Below are 21,734 nucleotides of genomic sequence, written 5' to 3'. Positions count from 1 at the left end.
GCCTCTCCAGGTGAAGTACTTAGCTTTTGGCCAATAACAAATAGAATCAGGAGGGGCTTTAGTGGTTTGGTCCAATGGAAGTCAAGGGAAAAAAAAAGACTGGAGGCAGAGAGTAAACCTCCGTCAACAGTTGTCCAATTGGATTGGGGAGTTCTCACTCAAACCTGCGACTGGCTGCTAGATACAGCTACTGAGGGCTTTGGGCGGGGCGAGTTTGAAGCGGATTTCGCGCGCTGATAGCGTCGGGCTGTCATTGGCCAGCAACTGCCTCCCTTTGTGGGAGCTCCCTGCGTACCCGGGGTTAGGGGTTGGGAGGAGCGACCGAGTGACGCAGTAGCCTTCCCAGCCAATCCGAGATGGGGAAGGGAGGCCGAGAAGGAAGCGGATCCGCTGCCGCGCAGCTAAACCGCATCGAAGTATCCTCTTCGTCTCCCTCCGCCGCTATAGGGGCCTAAGCGGGAGCGGCTGGGACGGCGTCACTGAGAGGGCTGGGGGCGGAAGTGGAGGCGGAGGGAGACAGTGTCGACCGCAGGGCCTTGGGCTCTCGCGCCGAGGCTCTGGTGGGCGCGAGGCAGGGGAGGGGGAGGAGGAGGAGCCCGCGGCCCGGGCGGCGGCGGCAGCGGCGGCGCCCGACTTCCCCGTAGGGCCCCGCCTCGGAGCGGGCTGCGGTGGAAGAGAGGAGGAGACTGAGGAGCAGGATGGCGGCCTCGGCCCTGTATGCCTGCACCAAGTGTACCCAGCGCTATCCGTTCGAGGAGCTCTCCCAGGGCCAGCAGCTCTGCAAGGTCCGTGGGCGCTGGGCGGCGGGCGGGCGGGGTTTCCTTGGTCGGAGCCCGAGGGAGCTGGGTGTCCGCTGCACTGCAGCCCGGCTCTTTTCGCCGGCGCCTTCGGAGCTTGGAGCTCTCGCCTCCTCAGCCGGGACCCCTTTATCCGAGGACGTGGGCATCAGATGGGAAAGGCCCCTGAGAGGAAGACCAAATTTGCCCTGTTCCAAGGCGTCCCAGGAGGGGGCCGGGCCCCAACAACATTCAGGGGTCTCAGGGGTGGGGCTGAGTGAGGAGGCAGCCACCTGTCTATGCCGCAGAGACCCTGGGGTGGAGATGTTTTCATCTCGGTTTTCTGCTTGGTCTGTCCTCTCCTTCCACCGGGAGGCAGGGGACGGTTTTTGCACTTTCTTGCTAGGAACCTGAAGCCGCAAAGCTGATGGCATCCTTCTTCCCTGTCCAGGAAAGCGAAGCGACTGGTTTGGGGACAGAATGCTCTATGATTTGGAGCTCCTCCCATCCCATTAAAGCCGGGATGCTGTCTGTGAGCAACGGTGCAAAATATTAAGTAGTTTCACATTTAACCAACCCTTTAAATCGGCCCTGACAGCTTTCTTAATTTATTTGTAGCATTACCCCCACATCAAATAAAGACAAAGACACCTATGCCTTCCCTAAGGAGGTATGCTGTAATTGACCACTTACATGATAAATCACTCAATTGGGTCCGTTGGGGGACAGGTATTGTTGATGTTTTAGAGATGTTTAGGTTGTGTAATAATATTCTACCAGAAAAGTGAAATTTGGGACTTTGAGATAGATACTAATATATTGTCTTATTACAGGAATGTCGGATTGCGCATCCTATTGTAAAATGTACTTACTGCAGATCAGAATTTCAACAAGAGAGGTTTGTATACCGAACAGTTTTTGATTGTTAAAGACAGCACTGTCTGTAAGGAACACTTGGGGGTTGTCGTCCCGTATTTGTATTAAAGTGTTCGTAAATAATGGTTTAGCTTCTTAAATTTTAAGTTGTAAACCGTTTATGTGTGGTGAGAGAGACCGTGTTGCCAAAAAATGGTCTTTTTGTCACCTAGACTTCAGTTTAGACATGAAGAGAGGGAGAATAAATGATTGCATGGAAAATGTGCAGCTTTGCTGTCAAAAAATGGAAATACAAACAGTTACTATGAAGCTTAAAAAAAAAAAAGACAAAACATTAGTGATGACATGGACATGAGGAAAGGTCTATAATATTACCAACTACCTTCCAAGGGTGAAATCCAGTAACTTGTTATCATTAGAAGAACAGTACATACTTTTTAAGAGGGTGATTCCTGTTAAGGATCGGGGCACATACAAGAGAGTAGCCTAAAGAGAAGGACAAATAATTTCTTCACGTGTGGATACTGGCATCATCCTAGTGGACAAGACCCTGAGGAAGGTTAGGTAGGCATGGAGATGTGATGCTGTCCATAAATGGTGGCAAATGTGAAGATTTTGGAACTGGATAGAAAATACGAGGATTTTTGGGGGTTTTGTTTTCCATACCAAGAAATATATGATAAAAATGTATAAAGACATTTATCTAAAGTTAATGAATAAGGACTGAATTTGGATACTACACATCCCTAAAAAGATCTTTGGTCTATTTTAGAGTAAGTTTTAAGAACTACTAAAGCAAACAGTCAAATCCAAACTATATTTGCTTTAGTCCAGTGGTGTATTAATTACCTCAGCTATGTAAATTTGCTCATCTATATTCAATTCCTTTTCAGCAAAACGAATACAATATGTAAGAAGTGTGCTCAAAATGTGAAGCAATTTGGCACAGTAAGTATGTCTTACATTTTTATATTTTGTTATTGTTACTAGTCAACATTTTTCACAAAGACGGACCTTGTAAAAAATATGTATTGCTTATGTCCTTAAACATTCAACACATTGAAATATTTCAGGAAAGAAGTTTTCTGTAGATAGTCTCATTGGAAGATGACAACATTTAACAGTCATTTTATGGACACGTGTATATTGAATTTGATCGTGGAATTTATGATTTTATTCCATAAAGACTCAAACATAGCAAACAAAATTTTCGTTATGGAGAACCCACTTATCTAAAGTTTGCATAATCACACTTTTATCCTCTCTTCAGAACCTCTGACAGTTTTTATATAACAGCACAATTAGGCATTTATTCACAAAATCTTGACATTATTCTAGAAGAAATTTTGTGTTATGTGTATATTACAGTCATAGTATAGTAAAGTCATGGTTACCCAAAGTGCTGGCCTTAAGTTTCTGTAAAATCCTGAATTGTCTTTTGAGTATCAAAGAAAATCAAGGTATGTTTATCATAATTTAGGTTCAATATGGTTGTGCCAGTTCTTAAGTTGAAAGCTCACATATAATATATATTCTTTTCATCATCTTTACCTGTAGATGATGAAGTTGTTAAGTGTTTTTTTTGTAATAAATGAAAGAGTAATTAAGCTAACCAGGATATGAAATTAGTTCATTCTCCTAAATGCTGAATATAGGAAACTTTTATATCAGTATGTACCTTTATTTTCAGTCTTCAGGATCTTTGTCACATGTAGCTTTTATATTATATAATATACTGTTCAGTCATAAATACATTTCCATGATCTTATGTAACTATTTAATAGAGTTAAGAAAAAGTTGCATGACTCTAAAAATAAATGTTCATAAATAGGAAACATGATAAATGTTGTTAAATATGAGAGGGCGACATACCTGACAAAATTTTTTTACTTGTTTCCTTAATTAGTCCCAGAAATATATTGTATACTGGTCTATGTTTTACTGAGCAAATGTAGTAAAAGTGTGTATCTGTTTTTCAGCCTAAGCCTTGTCAATACTGTAACATAATTGCAGCATTTATTGGTACAAAGTGTCAGCGTTGTACAAATTCAGAAAAAAAATACGGACCACCTCAGACCTGTGAACAGTGCAAACAACAGTGTGCTTTTGATCGAAAGGAGGAAGGAAGAAGAAAGGTATTTATAGTATGATATCTTCTGAGAATTAACTAAAACACCACACAGGTGGGAAGTTATTGTGATGAATGCACTAATACCTGATGTGTCCTTTGGGTCCCTGAAAACAAGTAGTTAGATGGAAGAGTAGGGACAGTGCATTTTCTTCTTGTTGCATCACATACAATATGTGTTGATTAGTTGAGATTACTGTATTTTGAAGCAATATTCTCTGATGGCTGTTCTGTACCATTTGGTCATCCAACGTCTTGTTCAGAATTACTAATTGCTTTTAAATCCTTTCAGCTACTTACCCTTTTGCTGATTACATGAAATTGCTGGTGTGAAAAAATACCTGATGGCACATTAACATGTGTAATTCAAAGTTAGTCTTGTGCCTTTTGATTCGGGGCTTAGTTTTCAACCATTGTTTGTTTTTCTCTACCTACAGTGACTTAAAAAGTATGTGTATGCCTGTGGCATTCCTCTGCTGATCAGCACTCACACAGGCCTCCTGTTGTCTGTCAATTTCAGTTGATTTGGAGGATGACTGTCTCTTTGAGAAGCAGGTTCCTCCACAGCAGTGTTTGTACCCTAGTTGTAAGACATGTCCCTCCACCACTTACTGTGTGAACAAGTAGAAGAAAGAAAATTTTATTTCTACAGGTTTAGTCTTAATTTTGGAAAAAAGTCTCTTCCCTTCCCGCTTGACACATGTGCAGTTGATCCTCATTATTTGTGGTAGTTAGGTTCTATAAAATTTCTGCAAACACTGAATTAACGAATATTGAACTATTGCTCCTAAGGGGGCAGTACAGGATTAGGTTCTTGCCTGTGGTCACAATGTTGTGATTAGTTGATCAATACTTAATCTTGTTTTGTGAATACTTCTCTTCAAAGATATCTTACTTGATATAAATTGTTGTTTGATTAAATGAAGTCATGGCAAACGCACTATATGCCTGAATGGAGTTTATCCAAGATGTGTATTTTCTACATAAGGTACATCACAGCCTTCTTGTGTTAAAGAGCACTATACATCACTTCAACACTACACTTGGGGTTCATTGTAAGCAGTGGAATCATCAATAGAAAGCACAAATGCAGAAAACATGGCACTAGATAGACCATGCAAAGGACACTTGTTTATGGTATAAGAGCTGAAAGAAGGCAGCAGAGTGTCACCTTGTTAAACTTCAGCAGGGAACATTTGCTCTCTGGCTACAGAAATTTCTTGCTGCTGTGTGCATGTTCATGAATGATCCCCAAAGCACTGTAAGTTGATTTGGGGATTACAGATAAATTTTAGCAAGTAGGTTGTGAATTTGCAAATAGGAACCTGAGAATAATGAGAATCAACTGTATATGTCATTTACGCTCTCCTTGTTTCCAAAACTAACAGTTTTCACTGTGGTGGGAACTACTGTGTCATTTAGTAAGTACACAGTGAATTAAGAATTCAGGCCAGTGCTTAGGTAAGATCTTTGAAGCACATTATCAATTTATGCTTTTTTCCTTGTAATAAGAAAAGTTTCTCCAAATTAAAAAACACTTCAAAACTAATGGAGGTCCATATATCATCCACACCAATTTTATGATATGCCAAACAAGCATTTTCTGAAGTTTCAGTGAAGTCTAATTTTATTTCCATTTTGCAACAATCTCACTGTGTGTGTGTAAGAGAGAACACGAGTGTGCACACAGGAATTGAATAGTTTATCTTACCTGCTTTCACTTATACTCAGTTTAGAGGTACCTTTAATACAAGTATTTTCTTTAAAAAGGTTGATGGAAAGTTACTATGCTGGCTCTGTACTTTATCATACAAGAGAGTTTTACAGAAGACAAAAGAACAGAGGAAGAGCCTGGGATCTTCACATTCAAACTCATCTTCTTCATCTCTTACTGAGAAAGACCAGCATCATTCAAAACATCATCACCACCATCATCACCATCACCATCGTCACAGCAGTAGTCATCACAAGTAAGTACTTTGAAGTCATGTTTTCTAAAATCCTCTTGGCATTTTAATGGCGTATATAAGTGTTTAACTTTTTGCAGACACTAGTTTCCATTGTACATAGTAAGCATCTTGAGTTTAGGGCTTTTTCCCTACTTTATTCAGTGTACAGGCATACCTTGTTTTATTATATTTTCCTTCATTGTGTTTCATAGATACTGTTTTTTACTAATTGAGAGGTTGTGGTAACTCCTGTTGAGCAAGTCTATGGGCAGCCATTTTCCAACAGCTTTATCTCATGATCTGTGATCAGTGATTCATAACTTGCTGAAGACTCAGATGGCATTACCATTTTTTTAGCAATAATATTTTAGTTAAAGTATGTATATTATTTCAGATGTAATGCTATTGCACATTTAATAGACTATATAGTATGGTATAAACATTACTTATGTGCAACTGGGAAACAAAAAAATTTTATTTGACTTGCTTTATTGCAATATTCTTTTTATTGCATGGTCTAGAACTGAACCCACAGTATCTTTGAGGTAAGCCTGTATAAAATTATACACAGGAGTGTGTTTAGCTGTTTACCATAAAAATATAGGTAGGGCATTAAAGAATTATTATATAAAATTATGATCATTTGAAGTCAAAATACAAGTAAACCAGAGTTAGTTAATGCTTCATTGGTTTATGTTATCAAAGGCCTCAATATTCTTTTTTTGTTTAAGTAATTGTTAGAATTTTACTTGTAAAAATGTTTACAGTTATAAATACAAATCACAGTCATATGAAGTTATGTTTATCAGTTATCATTAATTTGTAACTTGTTTTAATTAAACCAGTGACTAGGATACGTACGTTCAGTGTTTTTGCAGAACAAATTATAAGACTGTCATTTGTGATCATGATAGAAGCGTTCTAAATCGTGAAGGTTCCAAAAGTGTATGAAAAATAATCTCTTAAACTAGTAGTACTTTGTTCTTTTTTAAAACACATAGGCAGGAATTCTATTTGAATATAAACTGATTTTTTTTATTTTTTTTAATGTTTTTATTTATTTTTGAGAGAGAGACAGAGCATGAGCAGGGGAGGGGCAGAGAGAGGGGGAGACATAGAATCTGAAGTGGGCTGCAGGCTCTGAGCTGTCAGCACAGAGCCCTACACGAAGCTTGAACTCACGGAGTGTGAGATCGTGACCTGAGCTGAAGTCGGACGCTCAACTGACTGAGCCACCCAGGCACCCCTAAACTGATTTTTAAAATGCCTTGGGAGGAAAAAGTTATATTGTAGTAATATGTATGTAGTATAAAGTTGTTTGAACTGTGGTTTTAGTCTTCATGGAAAAATCAAGAGTATTACAACATAAATTAAATACAAATCAAAATGGAAAAAACAGTGACATGATAACCAATTTTCGGAAGAACTTATTTTTCACCAGAATTCTCTGTGAGTCTTTAAAGGTCTAGATAGGTAAAACATAAATTCATTTATAGCAAATTGATGCCTACAACATTTAAGAATACGTGATATTTTTAGGATATAATATAGTTCTAATAGATTTGATCTTAAATTGTAGGCAAGCATTTATTACGAGGTTTTATTGAGGTAGTGATGTTCAGTCACATTTTTTCCACTTGCCGTACCCTGTCATCGTGCTTTCTGGATGTCACAGTAGTAGAGTGCACAGTGACTTCTAATCTGGCTATTCTGAAGAAATCTTATGGTGTTTCTGTCAGAATATCCCAGGGAACAAAATGAACATCTTGTTTCTGCTCTTTTAAGAAAACATATGACAAAATAACTGTCGTAATGATATATTCCTGAAACTCAACTGAAGCATCCCTTTCCTCTGTCCTTTATAAATTTTTCTTAGCATGTGATAGGACACACTGAGAGTATGTTTATAAAGATCATTCTGTGACAGTAACTTCATCTTTTGAAAGAATAACAGGTTTCAAAAGTAAAGGTAATAAGGATGGTATTGACCTTTAATTTTTTTTTTTCCTTTTTATTGCTTAAGAAATAAAAATACTGTTTTGTATTTGATGGACATAGACCATTTGATGAGTAGGCAGTCAGTTTGTGAGATCCTATTTTAAGTTCACTAGATTGGAACAATTATGAGGAGCATACATATTGTAATATATAGTAATGGTTGGGGTTAGAGGACAACAAAAACAGATCAGTCTGGATCCAGGAATGGCCATCTCAGAAAGCAAAGATGAGGGGCGCCTGGGTGGCGCAGTCGGTTAAGCGTCCGACTTCAGCCAGGTCACGATCTCGCGGTCCGTGAGTTCGAGCCCCGCGTCAGGCTCTGGGCTGATGGCTCGGAGCCTGGAGCCTGTTTCCGATTCTGTGTCTCCCTCTCTCTCTGCCCCTCCCCCGTTCATGCTCTGTGTCTCTCTGTCCCAAAAAAAAAAATAAATAAATAAAAAATGTTGAAAAAAAAGAAAGCAAAGATGAGAATTCCAAGTGTTTTCCTTAAATCATTATTAATGTGATTATTCTCACGTTATTAATGTGATTAGAACACACCAACTGTTCCAGATCACTTGGAGATCTGGATAGTGCTATTCATGTGTGGTTATATGGTTTGCTAATGCTTATAATTAAATTTGTAAAAGAAATGGTAACTGAATTCCTCAGTAGGGTTGCCATTTATTGCCACAAATAAAGAGTAACTCAGGTTTATAGAATTACGGCATTATTTCTCCAACTTGGTATTTATCTTATGACTGATTCTAAAGAACATAGTCTGACTTTTTCTTTTTTTACTTTTGCTTTAAAAACGTCTACAGCTACAGTAGTGGATTTTATACACACAAATGTATATACGTATTTGTATTTATTGTATATACGCAAGTAGTGTATGAAGTGCTTTTATGTACGTAAACTCATTTAAGTCTCATACACTTATAAGGTATATATCATACCATTTTGCAGGTGAGGGAACTAAGGCTCAGGAATTTTAAGTAACTGGCAAAATGTCACACAGCCCAGGTCTTCTCTAACACCTTACATTGTATAAATATGTGGCATCTGGTACATAGGAGATGCTGTGTTCACAAATCAATAAACGAAGGGTTAGTGCAGGATTGGCTGATACACAAGTACAGGAGAAAAGCATGTAGGGTTCATAGTGAATTATAAAGTGGTTATTAGTGTTATGGCATAATGGGAAAGAATTCATAATACAGCATTTAATTGTAAGTAAAAGTAAAATTCGTTTTTATTGTGAAACTTCTCAGTTTTTTTCAGCATGACTGTTCCAGAGTACTGACCAGAGAAAGATCTAGAGACTTTGGAAAGGGTTCTAAGGAAAACTAGGAAAGAAACAAATTAAGACATTTCTTGGTTCAAGTTGACACACTGTTCTGAGCAACAGGAGTTACTCCAAAGGAGAAATCTTCATACAGAATTATTAAGAAGGCCTTAACTTTAAAGATCAAATATTTTCTGTCTGAAGTAGTAAAGGCAGCCTAAGTATGATGACTGTCCTACTTTATAATTGTAGAACCTTATCCTGGTGAAGAGAATTTAATCCCTATAACTGTACCTTTGTTAAAGAATTTAAGATGGGTAGTACTTGCTTGATTAGAAGTTATCTCACTAGAATGTGATTTATTCAACATATATTATCTTAGTTTGAAAACTTAAGTATGTCTTCTCTGAATAAAAAAATTCTAAACCTGTGTAATTTGAGTCCAGTGGGAAGAATGCTGTTAAGCATAGATGTATTAAATAAATGTTGTTGTTAGATGTCATTTATGTATTTTTCAGAATCAGCAATCTGAGTCCAGAACAAGAGCAGGGACTGTGGAAACAGAGGTAAATATGTTAACATATTTTCTGAAGTATTTTGAGATGTATTTTCTTTTTAACGTGACTTCCCTTTAACTTTGTTACTTATGTTTTTAAAAAATCAATGATGATCGGTAATATTTTAGAGGAAGAAGAATTATCAGGTGGTGCCTCTGCCCTTTTTACTCTAATTATTGTTATTAATGTTTGATTTCAGCCATAAATCCTCTGCAGCAATTCAGAATGAAACTCCAAAGAAAAAGCCCAAATTGGAATCTAAGCCATCTAACGGAGATAGGTAAAAATGAATTCCTTTAGCGCTGTGAAAATTCAAGTTAGTTGAACAGTTATGGTTGATTGCCAGCTATTACTAGGTAAAAGAATAGAAACATGTATCTTCTACATTGACTTTTTTGAGTCACCTAGAAGAGTAACCATAATCCGTTAAAAATTTTAACTTAATTTTGGCAATAAGCAAGTGGCACTGAACTGTTGTTCTATTTGGGGAATAAATTTGGGTTTTGAAAAAAGAAAAAAAAGGAAAACATCTGAATAGAACATTCTATTTATCTTAATTATTCTTCAGTGAAACACAAATCTAATGTGATATTTTAAATTGACCTGCTTGGAAAATGTATTTAAATTTAAAGTATTATGAGCGTGAGTTTGTTTTAGTTCATTAGCCAAAAGTTTGCTGATGTTACTGTACAAATTGGCTGCCTATTGCTTTACACTAGAAGTATTGACCCCCTAAAAGCTAATACTGAATTATATTTCTGCAGGTGTATGTAATGTGTGCCATTAGTAAGGTAATTTGCCAGTTGCATCCATTTCTGTCAGGTACATATTTTTTTGCATTAGCCTTAAGGATGTTTGTGGAATTGTCTAATTTATGCAATTTGAACACCTGCTAATTTTCCTTCTACTTCATTTAACTGTGTTTTACTTTTTTCTTTTTAGTAGCTCTATAAATCAGTCAGCAGATAGTGGGGGAACAGACAATTTTGTCCTTATAAGTCAACTGAAAGAAGAAGTGATGTCACTTAAACGTCTCTTACAGCAGAGAGACCAGACCATTTTAGAAAAAGATAAAAAGGTAAGGACATGGTTCATTGAAGCCTGGTAAGATTTACATCTTGACTTTGCTGGGTAATTGCAAATTTTTTTAGACTTCAATAACTTGGTAATGTTTATTGTGTATGATTCTTACGAGACACATTACAGAAGCCAAACTGGAACATAAGCCATCTAGTGAAGATAGGTAAAAATGGTCTTTCAGAATTTTAGTTGTAAGAATTAACTGAGGGCTAATTAGAATTGTAATATTTGAACATTAGTTTTTACTAAACTTGTAGTGTAGAAATAGGCCTGATGTCTTCATTTGGAAATGACACGTAAATGAAATATTATGTGAATTCTTATTATTTAAGAGGGTAGTTGAGTCTTTGACATACTAATCACGTATGTATTTCACTCCAGATCAAATAACTGGTGAAAAGTAGTCCAAAGGGAATTTCCTGTGTGGTAGTCAGTGATTAGCGTTAGGTGTCTAAGATCATTTTATAGGAAGTAAATGTATTTATTAGGACTTTGTTTATCAGTTAGATTAAGAATATCAAATATATTGTCAGGTTAGTGAAAAGTTCTAACACTTTTTTTGTGTGAACTTGAACAGAATGGTTTCACATCTTTGGTGCTCAGTTTTTTGTTTTTTGTTTTTTTTTCATTTTAAAAATGGGAATATTGATACCATCTCATGAGATAGTTGTTACAATTACATGAAAGTATGAAGTACTAACAGCTCCTGCCACATGTTGAGTGTTCATAGCTGCTGTTATTGATGCTGGGTCATCTTTGAGGGCAGAACCTATTTTTGTACTTGTTTATACTCTTAGACTATCTAGTTTGACTTACTTCAAACATCTTATGCAATAGGAAAACATTAAACGTATTCCTTTTAAAATTGTGAACAAGACACGATTATAAATATGTGTATGAATTATCGGTCTCTGAGTATCCATAGTGTTGCTTGAATCTGAACTTTTTCCTTTGGCATTTCACAACTTTTGTGTTACAGTTTTCCTATGCCGTGATGGTTAGTAGTTTTAAGTTTATCTTAATACATTTGGACCTTACTTTAAGCAAATTCAGTATATGAAATTTAGAATTGATGTAAGATTAAAAATAGGATAGTAATGATTGTCATATTTTTTATGGTTCTTTTCATTAGCAAAATTTTTTGAATTACTGAGCTTTTATGGAAATTTATTTTATGCACAAAATCTTAGAGACATTGCTATTGCATAAAGATTTATCTGTATTAATCTAGGTAAAAGTTGAATGAAACCGTAAGTTGACTATAAAACATTCCAAATGAATTGTGGAATTTTGACTGTTTGAAATTTTTTTTCCATAGCATGACTCTTGTATGTAAGTGCAGTTTGTTGGAAGTTTTCTGCTTTTGTTAGCATTCCTTTTTTTACAAAAACACTAACAGGAAAGGAAATAATAGTGTCCTAAGAAACATAATAATTCTTAGCCTAAAATAACTACATATTTGCTATGTTTTCTTATGATGTAAATATAAGATAACCAAGGCGCTTTCTTGAGTTTATTTCACTTTATTCAGTGACTTCTAGAGCTAGCCATGTACTAGATCATGAGGATTCAAAGATGAATAAATAAATAAGACCTGGTTCTTATCTTCCAGAAATTCATAATCTGAAGGCAACACACAGTGGAGTGACAAGAATAATTATCTTAGCTGATCTGATGTGAATTGACATTTCAGAACAGGAATTCCTTTGTTAATGTAGAAAACAGAGAGAGAATTCAGTTATTCTTTGAATTTGGCAAAAGCAAGGGCTTTTATTCAGACAATAAGAATATAATACACCATGATTCCTTTCTCTTTTTGCTGTTAATACATCTTTGAGGTTACTGGCTAATTACAAAACAGAAGTGCAAACCTTTAAAGCTCATGTAATGAAAACCATTTGAAAATAACCAGAAGTTTTCTTCTCCATGGTTCTGATAATGAAATGATAAAATATGGACTTATTTTTTTAGTTTGAGCTCATAAATATCTTGTATTTTTATGTATGCCACTGATACTTAAGAAAAGAATGTAGCTTTCTCAAACCACTGACTTTTTTCTTGAATTTGTCGAATTTAGCCAAAATTTTAAAGTAACTCCCTTTTCTTATTCCATGTTAGTTGTATTTCTGTGCTTTGTTCTTAATTTTACTTCAAGTCTTAGGTGGTATTAGATACATAATTCTGGACATAAATTTTAAAGTGAAAGCAGTATAGCTTATGGTTGATAGAACCATTCCTCTTTGTACTTCACCCAGTGTGAAACCTTCTTTTTTGTTCATGAAAGAATATTTTAACCTGAAACCACTTTCAACATTTAGTTTGCTTATGCATAATATTGAAGTATGTTGTAATTGAAGCATTTTTCCCCGGTATTGGCCATTAAACTTTTTTGTTGGCATAGTAGGTGCCAAAGTCTATGTCCAGTGAAACCATCTTTAAATTGAAACAAAAGAGACATCTTCTCAAAAGGTTTACTGGCAGTTTGGTATTATCTTACCATTAAAATACACTGTATGTAGTAGCTTTCATTTCACAAAACAAATTCTAAATAGGTTATAAGACTCAGCAAACTGCTAACATTTTCAACTTCTGTAATGAATTGTGATTTTATAATGAAGTATGTTGAAAATGTGTTTGTGCATGTATATATATTACACTTTCCTACACACATATTTATGTATATATGCTTGTTTATCTCTCAGCTAACCGAACTAAAGGCGGACTTTCAGTATCAAGAGTCAAATTTGAGAACAAAGATGAACAGTATGGAAAAAGCTCACAAAGAAACTGTGGAACAACTTCAGGTAAATAACATTTATGTAAACTGTTAGGCAAGGAGGGCTAACCTTGCTTATAATTAATAGTGTATTATCTTGGACTGGTATTGGTGTCCCTATTTTAGGTGTATTTGGTGCTTTTTCAACTTTAATCTTGGTTTTATAATACTTCTTAATCCTGCTCCCCTTAAGTGTTATTGCTTGAAATCACTTGATTTCAATCTGTCTAAACTTGATACAGGGTTTTCAGAGGATACCGATGGAGTATGTTCAATTGATCATTGGGTGAAAGCAAAAAATTAAAAATTGGATTCATGAAACTAAGGTGAAAATAAGGTCTTTAGTACGTTTTATAAGCATTCTTCCCGTTTCCTCCTAGATAATGGGAGGTGGGCATACAAAACCAATTCTTAGGGACCTCAAGTGGAGGAAATTTATGCCACATGCAGTGATGAAAGGCAAAAGAGTGCACTTTAACCTTCATACTGTATGTTCAAGGTGTTCAGTAGGATTCTGCTGTGTGCCGCAGCGGGCAGCTTCTAGTGATCTAGGCCAAGGCCAGCCTCAAGATAAGCATACTCAGGAGGATTTCAGTGTATGTACAACTGAATGGTGAAGCCAAGGGTCCCGATAGTGACAAAGACGGCAGTATCGGTATCCGGCATGCAGAGATGGAGAGCATCAGCAGGGACACGGATTATTCCCTTATTTAAGCCTTTTTGCACCTAGGTTTCGTAAATTTAGAAATCAGACCACACTAAATTAATTACATGTTCTGTTGACTTATAGATTGTGACGTTTTTAGAATTAATCTTTGGGTAACAGGGTTTTTACAGTTCAGTAGTTTTAGGTCATAAAAGCATAGAGGATGTGTGCCAGCTCATAGACTGCAGATGGAAAAGTGCAGCTTCACAAGGAAAGGATTAATACTGCCCTGGCTTTTTAATCATTGTAGCATCAGGGTAAATGTGCTGTTCCTACCTTTTGGGTTGTAATTCCTCATGCTTCTTTGAAGGTAGCTTAAATTGAATAAAATTATAAAGTGCATCTAGGAACCTGCTGAAATCTGAGTGATAGCCCTAGTCTAAATGCTTACATTAATGATCTTACAAAGAGTTTTAAAGGGAAACCTTGTGTGGAACCTAGCACATAGTAGGCACTCAAATAATTTGTTGAATGAGTGTTGATTTATGGAAATGTCCATCTGCCCTCTGTCCTGAGAAATTACCCATATGATTAGGGTTCTTGTACATTATCATCCACCAGCAAATATTTGCTTTATGGTATTCTTATTTTTCTCATTCAGTTATTAATACTGAATGATTACCTGGCAACAGAAGCTGTTGATAAATGATAAAATGATAAAACTTAGTACTTCTCAGTGTTCAAAATAGCAATTTGTTGTTTTATTTTCCTGCTGTAAGCACAGAGGACCTTCTTTTTGACATCTTAGTCTGATTGGTATCTTAAGCCTAACTTTTCTTGGTCGGTTGCTGAGGTTTATATAGTAGAAGAGTGACTGATGTTTATATAGAAGCATGACGTTTCTAATATGATTTTACATAGGCTGTCTTATTTGCTCTTTAGAGTAACTTTGAGTTCCCATTTTACAGATGAAATGGTGGCCATTTAATTAATCAGAACTGACGTAGAAACGTACATCTTCTGATTCAGATTAAACTGTACTTTCTCCTGTGTTCCCACCAACTCGGGTCACTCAGGTTTCTGTTTAATCCTTGTTATCAGACCACTTCCCTATATCTTTTGTGTTACTGCTGGAGACATTCTGTTACAGTTGTATGCCCTCTTTTAACTGTACTCCCTTCAACCAGGTACGAGTAGCGTTTTCTGCCTAGGTGTGTAAATATAGTTAACTATTTTTCTTATCTTTTTGTGATAAAATACTGCACCTGTAGCAGAAGACTGACTTTGTTTTAATAATTCTCAAAACATTTTTAACTATCAAACCTGGGAAATAAATCAGCATTACAAGGCAAAATTATGCAAAATACCAAAATAAACAACCTAAGTTGTCTAAAAAGACTACCAAATAAAAAATTCTACCTTTTGTTGAGGAGCTAAGTTAATAAAGGGAGAAAGGGAACAAGCTTTGAGTGCCTACTATGTATCAGCCTCTGTGTTAGGCCCAGTGTTTTATATATTTGGTTAGTTATTTCAGCTCCTCTTGGGGTGGTGACATTTCTGCTTTGCATATGAGAAAATAGACTGCGAGTTTTTATAACAAAATCTGTATGATTTCAGATAGTCTTTCCCTTAGGCCAGTGTTTCTAAACATTTTTAGCTTAACTTGTTAAGAGTCTTAAATGATCTTTTTCAGGGTGCATAATAAAGAAATAACATTAGGATAAAAATTTTAAATGCATACATATTTAAGTGTTGCATTATAAAATGTTTTAATGTACCTAAATTAGAATAATACACATTTGGGCTTGTCTCCATTTAACAACTGATGCACTATTTATTTTTCTTAAAGGCTTTTTTCTTGCATAACTTATCAGCAACTAAGTTGATTAGTGATGTGATTAGGAGACTGAATATATAAAGGCAAAGTGAAAATTAGCTGCTAAAAAATTAAAAGGAAGAACTGCTTTCAACACTTAATGTTCTTGTGTTTCATACTTAGAAAATGAAAATTATGAACTCTTTAATTTTTGTGTTTGCTTCTAATTGATGACTGAGGAAAGATAATTCAAATATTAACTTTTTGATGATTTGGTATGTCAATATAAAAGGCTTTGCATAAAGAAAACTTAGATCTGATGGCAATCTCTTTGAGGCACATCTGCAAACATAATTTTTTTTATGTCCTTCACTAATCTGTATTTTAAATTTTCTGTTAAGATTTCTGTTTTTAGCAAGAGTCTATTATAATTATAAGTTACATAACGTGTAGCTAACAATAAAAAGAAAACAATTTGAAACTAATAACAGTGGCTAAGACTGGTCAGCCGAGTAATAAACCAGTTGATCATTGGTATACTCACTTGACTTACCACTAACTACCAGACATTCTCATTATTTGTCTTCTGAGTTTCTCAAACTGTTTAATTTTAAAGGAAAAACAAAAATCCTTTTAAATTCTTTATGATTTTCTAGATTTCATATTGAAATTGAATTTGAAATTGAAACTCTTAATTACCATCTTATTTAACAACTGTTAGAGAAATGCTCTATATGCAGTTGAACATAAAAATGATTAGATGCGCAAATATGAGATAGTTCCATGAATATTTGCATTTAGGAGGTAATAGGTATTAATTTGGGGAGAGTTTGGTTGAAGAAAAGTGGGGGAGTGGAGGTACAAAGCTTGGAAAAGGTGTATGTTTCATGAAACTGGTTTGAGATGGGACACAGAGAAGGGGGCAGGGTGTTCTCTTGCCCGACAGAGGCCAAATTAGAGAAGATGAAGTACCGAGGTTAAAAAGCATATCTAGGTGATAAAAAATCTTGAGATTTGTGAAGGAAAATAAATGGTATTCCTCCCTAAACCAGAGAAAAAAATTTGTTCTTAGGGCAGTGCTCAGACTCTAGTCCACTGTCAACACTCTCCACACTTGGGCTGAAAAACTCCAAAGGTATTTGATTGTGAATGTATTTGTAGATATGGAGGGCCCTTATTACCTGTGCTTCCACAGTTAAGAGAGGCAAAGGCAGTCAATGTGAAAATACTCACTTGAAGGTCGTCCCTCCTTACACATTCCTCCTCACTAAACACTGTTGATTGTCATAGTGCATTGTTTCAAGGACAGTGTCTTTGTCAGTGGTCCGTGGAACGTTTGCATGATGTGCACAAACAGTTCAGATTGAGGGCAAAGTGAAATTTTGAATCTTTGAAAAAAAAGTTTCAACCTTTCACAAACCTGAAAACAGTGATGGTGTGTAAATGTTCAAATTACATCAAAACCAGTACCAAATGACTGTTATGGCAGTTAAAGGAACACAAGATCAGACAGGGTGCTTCAAAAAAGTTGTTTGAAGAACATTAGGTTGAGAAAATTGGCAAAGTGATAAAGAGTGAATGTTTTTGCAAAAAGGACCTCTTATGCTTATTCTATAAATAGGTAAATCTATGAAAGATTTTGTACAGTTTTTGGGCAGTATTCCTCCCAAATCATCACTTGAGTCATTATAAAATTTATTTTCATTGTTTTCATTTTACATCTTTAAGATAAAGAACTAAATATGTTTTCCTTATTTAAAATTTGGCCCTCTTTTAAATGGATTCACTCTGAGTTGCCTTTTTTCTAACTGATTGTATCTTTGACATTTACATTGACATTTTACAAAGGGGGGTGATAAACCAATCTAAAATTTTCCTTCTCCATATCCAACATTAAAGGGATGAACCTAAATATACTAATTCTTTCATTTATTTTAAGTGCTTCAATGAAATCTTGTTCTATAAGTGAAAAGAACAGCATTAAATAAGTAGTCTTCTTCAGTGTGACTTAATATTTCAAGCATTTTTCATCTTAAATGTTTTTGTCTCCCACAGGCCAAAAACAGAGAACTACTCAAACAGGTCGCAGCATTGTCAAAGGGTAAAAAGTTTGACAAAAGTGGAAGCGTACTAACGTCCCCTTGAGAAAGTAGTTTTTCATGTAGTGTTTCTGCTGAAAATGTACATTTGAAAAAAATTCTGTGAAGCCCTTAAATTCTGTGTAGTGGAGAAATATTTTTGCACACCAAATGAATTGGCGTGTTTCCTATTCACTTTTGTAACTGATACACAGCATTTTTTAAGTTGTAAAACGTTCAAATAAAACTTCAACTGGTTTGAAGTTACTTTTTAATTACTTGATATCCAGGAACTTTTTTGCCAGCAATAGTATTAAACACTTGTAAAGGAGTGCATGAGTAGTGCTCTTTATAAAATGCAACAGGCAATAATAGATTACGGTTTTCAGAAGTCAGAGCAGCAGGGTTTGGGTTGGTTTTGTTTTGTGTTTTACACTATACTAATTTCAGATAAAAGTTTTCAATTTAGAAATACAAAAACTTTTAAACAAGGAAAATGGTGAACACTGGTTTTTTGGTAATTGTGTTTTTACTTTGCATCAACATGAACTTAGGAGAAAATCATGGTGCTTTTATTAAATGAACTTCAGAATATATGTAAATATGTTTTTAAAAGTTACATCATTAACATTAGTTAGTAAACTGGTATTTTCATTATTCGTATAGGAATTAATGTTTATTGTACAGTATCCAAGGTAAAATGTGTTCTGTTTTGTACAAACTACTGTAGATTTTTACTTACAAGTGCCTTTTTGCCACCTAATGTTTTTATTTATAGGAATGCCGATCTTTTGTACATACGGTTTGTTTTAAAATCATGTTTAATAAATGTTTGTATATAAATGCATATGTACAGAAGCCTATTTCAAAAGGAAATCAAAGTTGTTAGTAAAATGTTTGAGTTTGCATTAAGAACTGATAATGCATATAGACTCTAGATGACTTTGTGGTTTGTGTGTGATATGAGAAGCTGTTGGTCACTGAATTCATTGAATTATGTAAAAATACTTCCCCAAAGATTTAATTTTAAATTGTTTCTGATAGAGTAATTTTATTTTTTATGTCCTATGGCTTCATGTTCATATTTTGTGAGTTACATATTTTGCTTTCTTTTTGTTTTATAAAAGTTTTTTAAAAATTTATAATTTTTCTGCAGTGGTCCATATATCTGCTTTCCCTATAATATGTGGTTATCTAAGTTAATATTTATGTACACCGTACTTGATTTGTAAGTTTAAAGCAAATCTGGAAAAATTTAAATAACTTAAATCAATCCATGATTATCTTTGAATAAATTGGAATCTACTGTAAGATACAGGCACTATTTATAAAAAAAATTATATCAGAGTCTTTAAAATTGTCTATTAAAGGTTAAGGTAGGTTGGGATAGGTTATGTAAAGTTATTGACTAATTATTTTCTGATCCGGTGGTTTCCAGTCTTTAATGGAATTGATCTCCTCCTTAATAAATGCCAGTTCAGACGTTTAGTTCAATTTTAAAGCATCAGGCATTGCTAGATATACCGTATAGAGTGGAAGAGAGTGCCTTCTCTTAGGAATTTATGGGCAAGGCTAAATTTGTTTTAATTAAACTGTTAGTAAATTTATTAGTTTTAAGTTGTTTTTAAACAAACAATGATTATGAATGTCACATCAAAGATCATCTTTCCTCAGAACACAGGATGATTATAATTGTTTTTAAGATAACTGGTGTTTTAGGAGATTATTCCTATAGCTTGTCATTATACATTGATACCAGATAATTCTTTGTCCAATTTGAAAACATGTAATCTAGGGTAATTTTGAAGTAATAGGAAAAAGATTGAATCAGTCGGACTTGGAAAAATTAAATCAGTTTATTTTTATGAGCTCTTCATGCAATAATCTTCCTAAATTGAGTACTCTCAACAATGGTAGGTAATGCCTTCTTAACACAGATTTTAATGTTTGCAGGATTTGCTAAATTCGTAAGATACTCCTTACCTTTCTTTAAAATTTATAATGTTTTATATTCTGGTTTCATAGCCATTTATCAGTCCACAGAGGTCATTATGATTTTAAAAATAAATTATGTAATAGTTCTTATAACTTGTTGGAGCTGCTACTAAAAAACAAGGTGCCCCTTTCCCCTTTTTTTTACAAAACAGATTAAAAATTGAAAATCAGTCTAAATGATTAAGCTTTGTAAATTCCAAGGCTAAAGCCTTTGAGGGGCTTCACAGTATTTAGTCCTAATTAAATACCATCTCTCTATTCCATGACCGTATTTTATAACTTAATTTTTTTTGCAATTGTATAAACTAGTAATTGAGTCCCAGTCCTGGATCTGTAGTGTATTGACATAATGAGCTGATACTCTTTAAATGTGGACCTGTAAGGAGATACTATGGTGTGCCGTATTGTGCTTTTTAGCCCGTTTTCCGCAATTAATTAGCATTTACCAGTGAGGGTCATTTTGGCCCAAGTTATTTATGTATTAATAGCCTGTGAATATTGCAGTCCTTTTTAGATTGTATTGGTCTCAAGATGCATTCTGCGGTGAACCTGGTAAGCTGTTCACATGTATAGACTATTGAAATACTGTACTTGTACACATCTGACTGTTGACATTTTGTACTTTTTTCTAAATCCAATATTTCACAATAAAAACTTGTCAAAAAAGTTTTGTATTAGTTTCCTATTGCTTCTGTAATAAAATACCATAAACTTAGTGGCTTAAAATAGGAAAGATGGATTCTCTTTCGCAGTTCTGGATGGCCAGAAGTCCAAAATCAGCCTCACTGGGCTGATGTCAGAGTGTTGGCAGGACGGTTCCTTCTGGAGGCTCAAGGGGATAACCTGTTTTCATGCCTTTTCCAGCTTCTGGGAACTGTGTTCTTTGCATTCCTTGGCTCTTTGCCCCTTCCTCCATCTGCAAAGCCAAAAAGTGTAGCATCTTCAAGTCCCTCTACCTCTGTCATTATGTCTTTTCTCTTCAGTCATGCTCTCTCCCTTTGCTGTCTCTTATTATCCCTCTCAAGGACATCATTGAGTCCGTCTGGATGATCAGGAGTCTTCCTATCTCAAATCCTTAGTCATTTCTGCACTCCTTATTGTCACATAAGGTAACATATTCACAGAGGTTAGAACATGGGCATCTTAGAGGACCATTACTGAGCCTACCTGTAAGCTTCATCTACATTTTCCCAGAATGAGGCTTTACAACAGCAGATTTGAGAGAACTGGCTGAGGCAAACATTTAGTTTTGCTACATGTTCAGTAAGACTGCTTTCAGGTAACTGTTACTGAGATACTGGGATATTTTCAAGGTAACAATAAAGCAAATAAAGCCATAGGTAGTTACAGTTTTGCAAACTTTGGAACATGACTAAAACCAGGCAATGTTGTTTGATAGAATTGAGTTAAGGATCTGATTCTTTATAGTCCAGTTGGGGAGACCATAAACATGAAAAAATATCTGGAACTTAACCTTGGTATTATAAAGTGTAATAAGAAGCTAATAGCTTTAGCAAGGGCAATGTAAGAATTGTGGTTAAGGTTAGTCTAAGTCACTGCTTTCTCAAACTTGAGCATGTATCAGTCACAGGGAGGGATGGGGGGGGGGGGTTGTGAAGCACGTGTTGCCGGGCCTCTGCCCCAATTTCTTGAGTCCATAAATCTGGGATCGGTCCCGAGAATTTGCACTTCTAAGCTCCCAGGTAATGCTGATGTTTCCGGCTTAATGCCCACACTCTGAAAACAAGTGGTATATAAGACAAAGCACGAAAAGTTTTCAGGGATGACGAGT

The 21,734-nt window shown here is 35.4% G+C and overlaps 1 protein-coding gene across 4 annotated transcripts; it reads left to right on the top strand.

The window, feature by feature from the left end:
- Window positions 1–305: 305 nt before the first annotated feature.
- Window positions 306–20,609, top strand: FAM76B (family with sequence similarity 76 member B). 4 transcript variants are annotated; one of them, XM_040489683.1, is made up of 10 exons: window positions 306–785; window positions 1,610–1,674; window positions 2,546–2,600; window positions 3,632–3,787; window positions 5,551–5,750; window positions 9,513–9,560; window positions 9,751–9,831; window positions 10,497–10,629; window positions 13,334–13,435; window positions 17,925–20,609. In XM_040489683.1, the coding sequence occupies exons 1-10, from the start codon at window positions 699–701 to the stop codon at window positions 18,012–18,014; spliced, it is 1,017 nt and encodes a 338-aa protein (XP_040345617.1). In that variant the 5' UTR covers window positions 306–698; the 3' UTR covers window positions 18,015–20,609. The 4 variants fall into 4 exon arrangements, with proteins under 4 accessions (XP_040345617.1, XP_040345616.1, XP_040345614.1 ...); XM_040489682.1 differs by having other exon boundaries at window positions 309–785; window positions 10,494–10,629; XM_040489680.1 differs by lacking the exon at window positions 306–785 and adding an exon at window positions 1,073–1,308 and having other exon boundaries at window positions 10,494–10,629.
- The last annotated feature ends 1,125 nt before the right edge of the window (window positions 20,610–21,734 follow it).

This window comes from Herpailurus yagouaroundi, unplaced genomic scaffold, assembly GCF_014898765.1.
Source record: "Herpailurus yagouaroundi ecotype Mexico unplaced genomic scaffold, PumYag 180, whole genome shotgun sequence".
NCBI classification, from domain to species: domain Eukaryota; kingdom Metazoa; phylum Chordata; class Mammalia; order Carnivora; family Felidae; genus Herpailurus; species Herpailurus yagouaroundi.
The sequence above is the reverse complement of the archived record's forward strand: the minus strand, read 5'-3'. Positions and strand labels throughout refer to the sequence as shown.

Coding starts and splice junctions, on each gene's coding strand:
- FAM76B (XM_040489680.1), top strand. CDS start 1,204: ATGGCATCCTTCTTCCCTGTCCAGGAAAGCGAAGCGACTGGTTTGGGG. Junction 1,675..2,545: donor TCAGAATTTCAACAAGAGAG/GTTTGTATACCG, acceptor ATTCCTTTTCAG/CAAAACGAATACAATATGTA. Junction 10,630..13,333: donor TTTTAGAAAAAGATAAAAAG/GTAAGGACATGG, acceptor TTTATCTCTCAG/CTAACCGAACTAAAGGCGGA.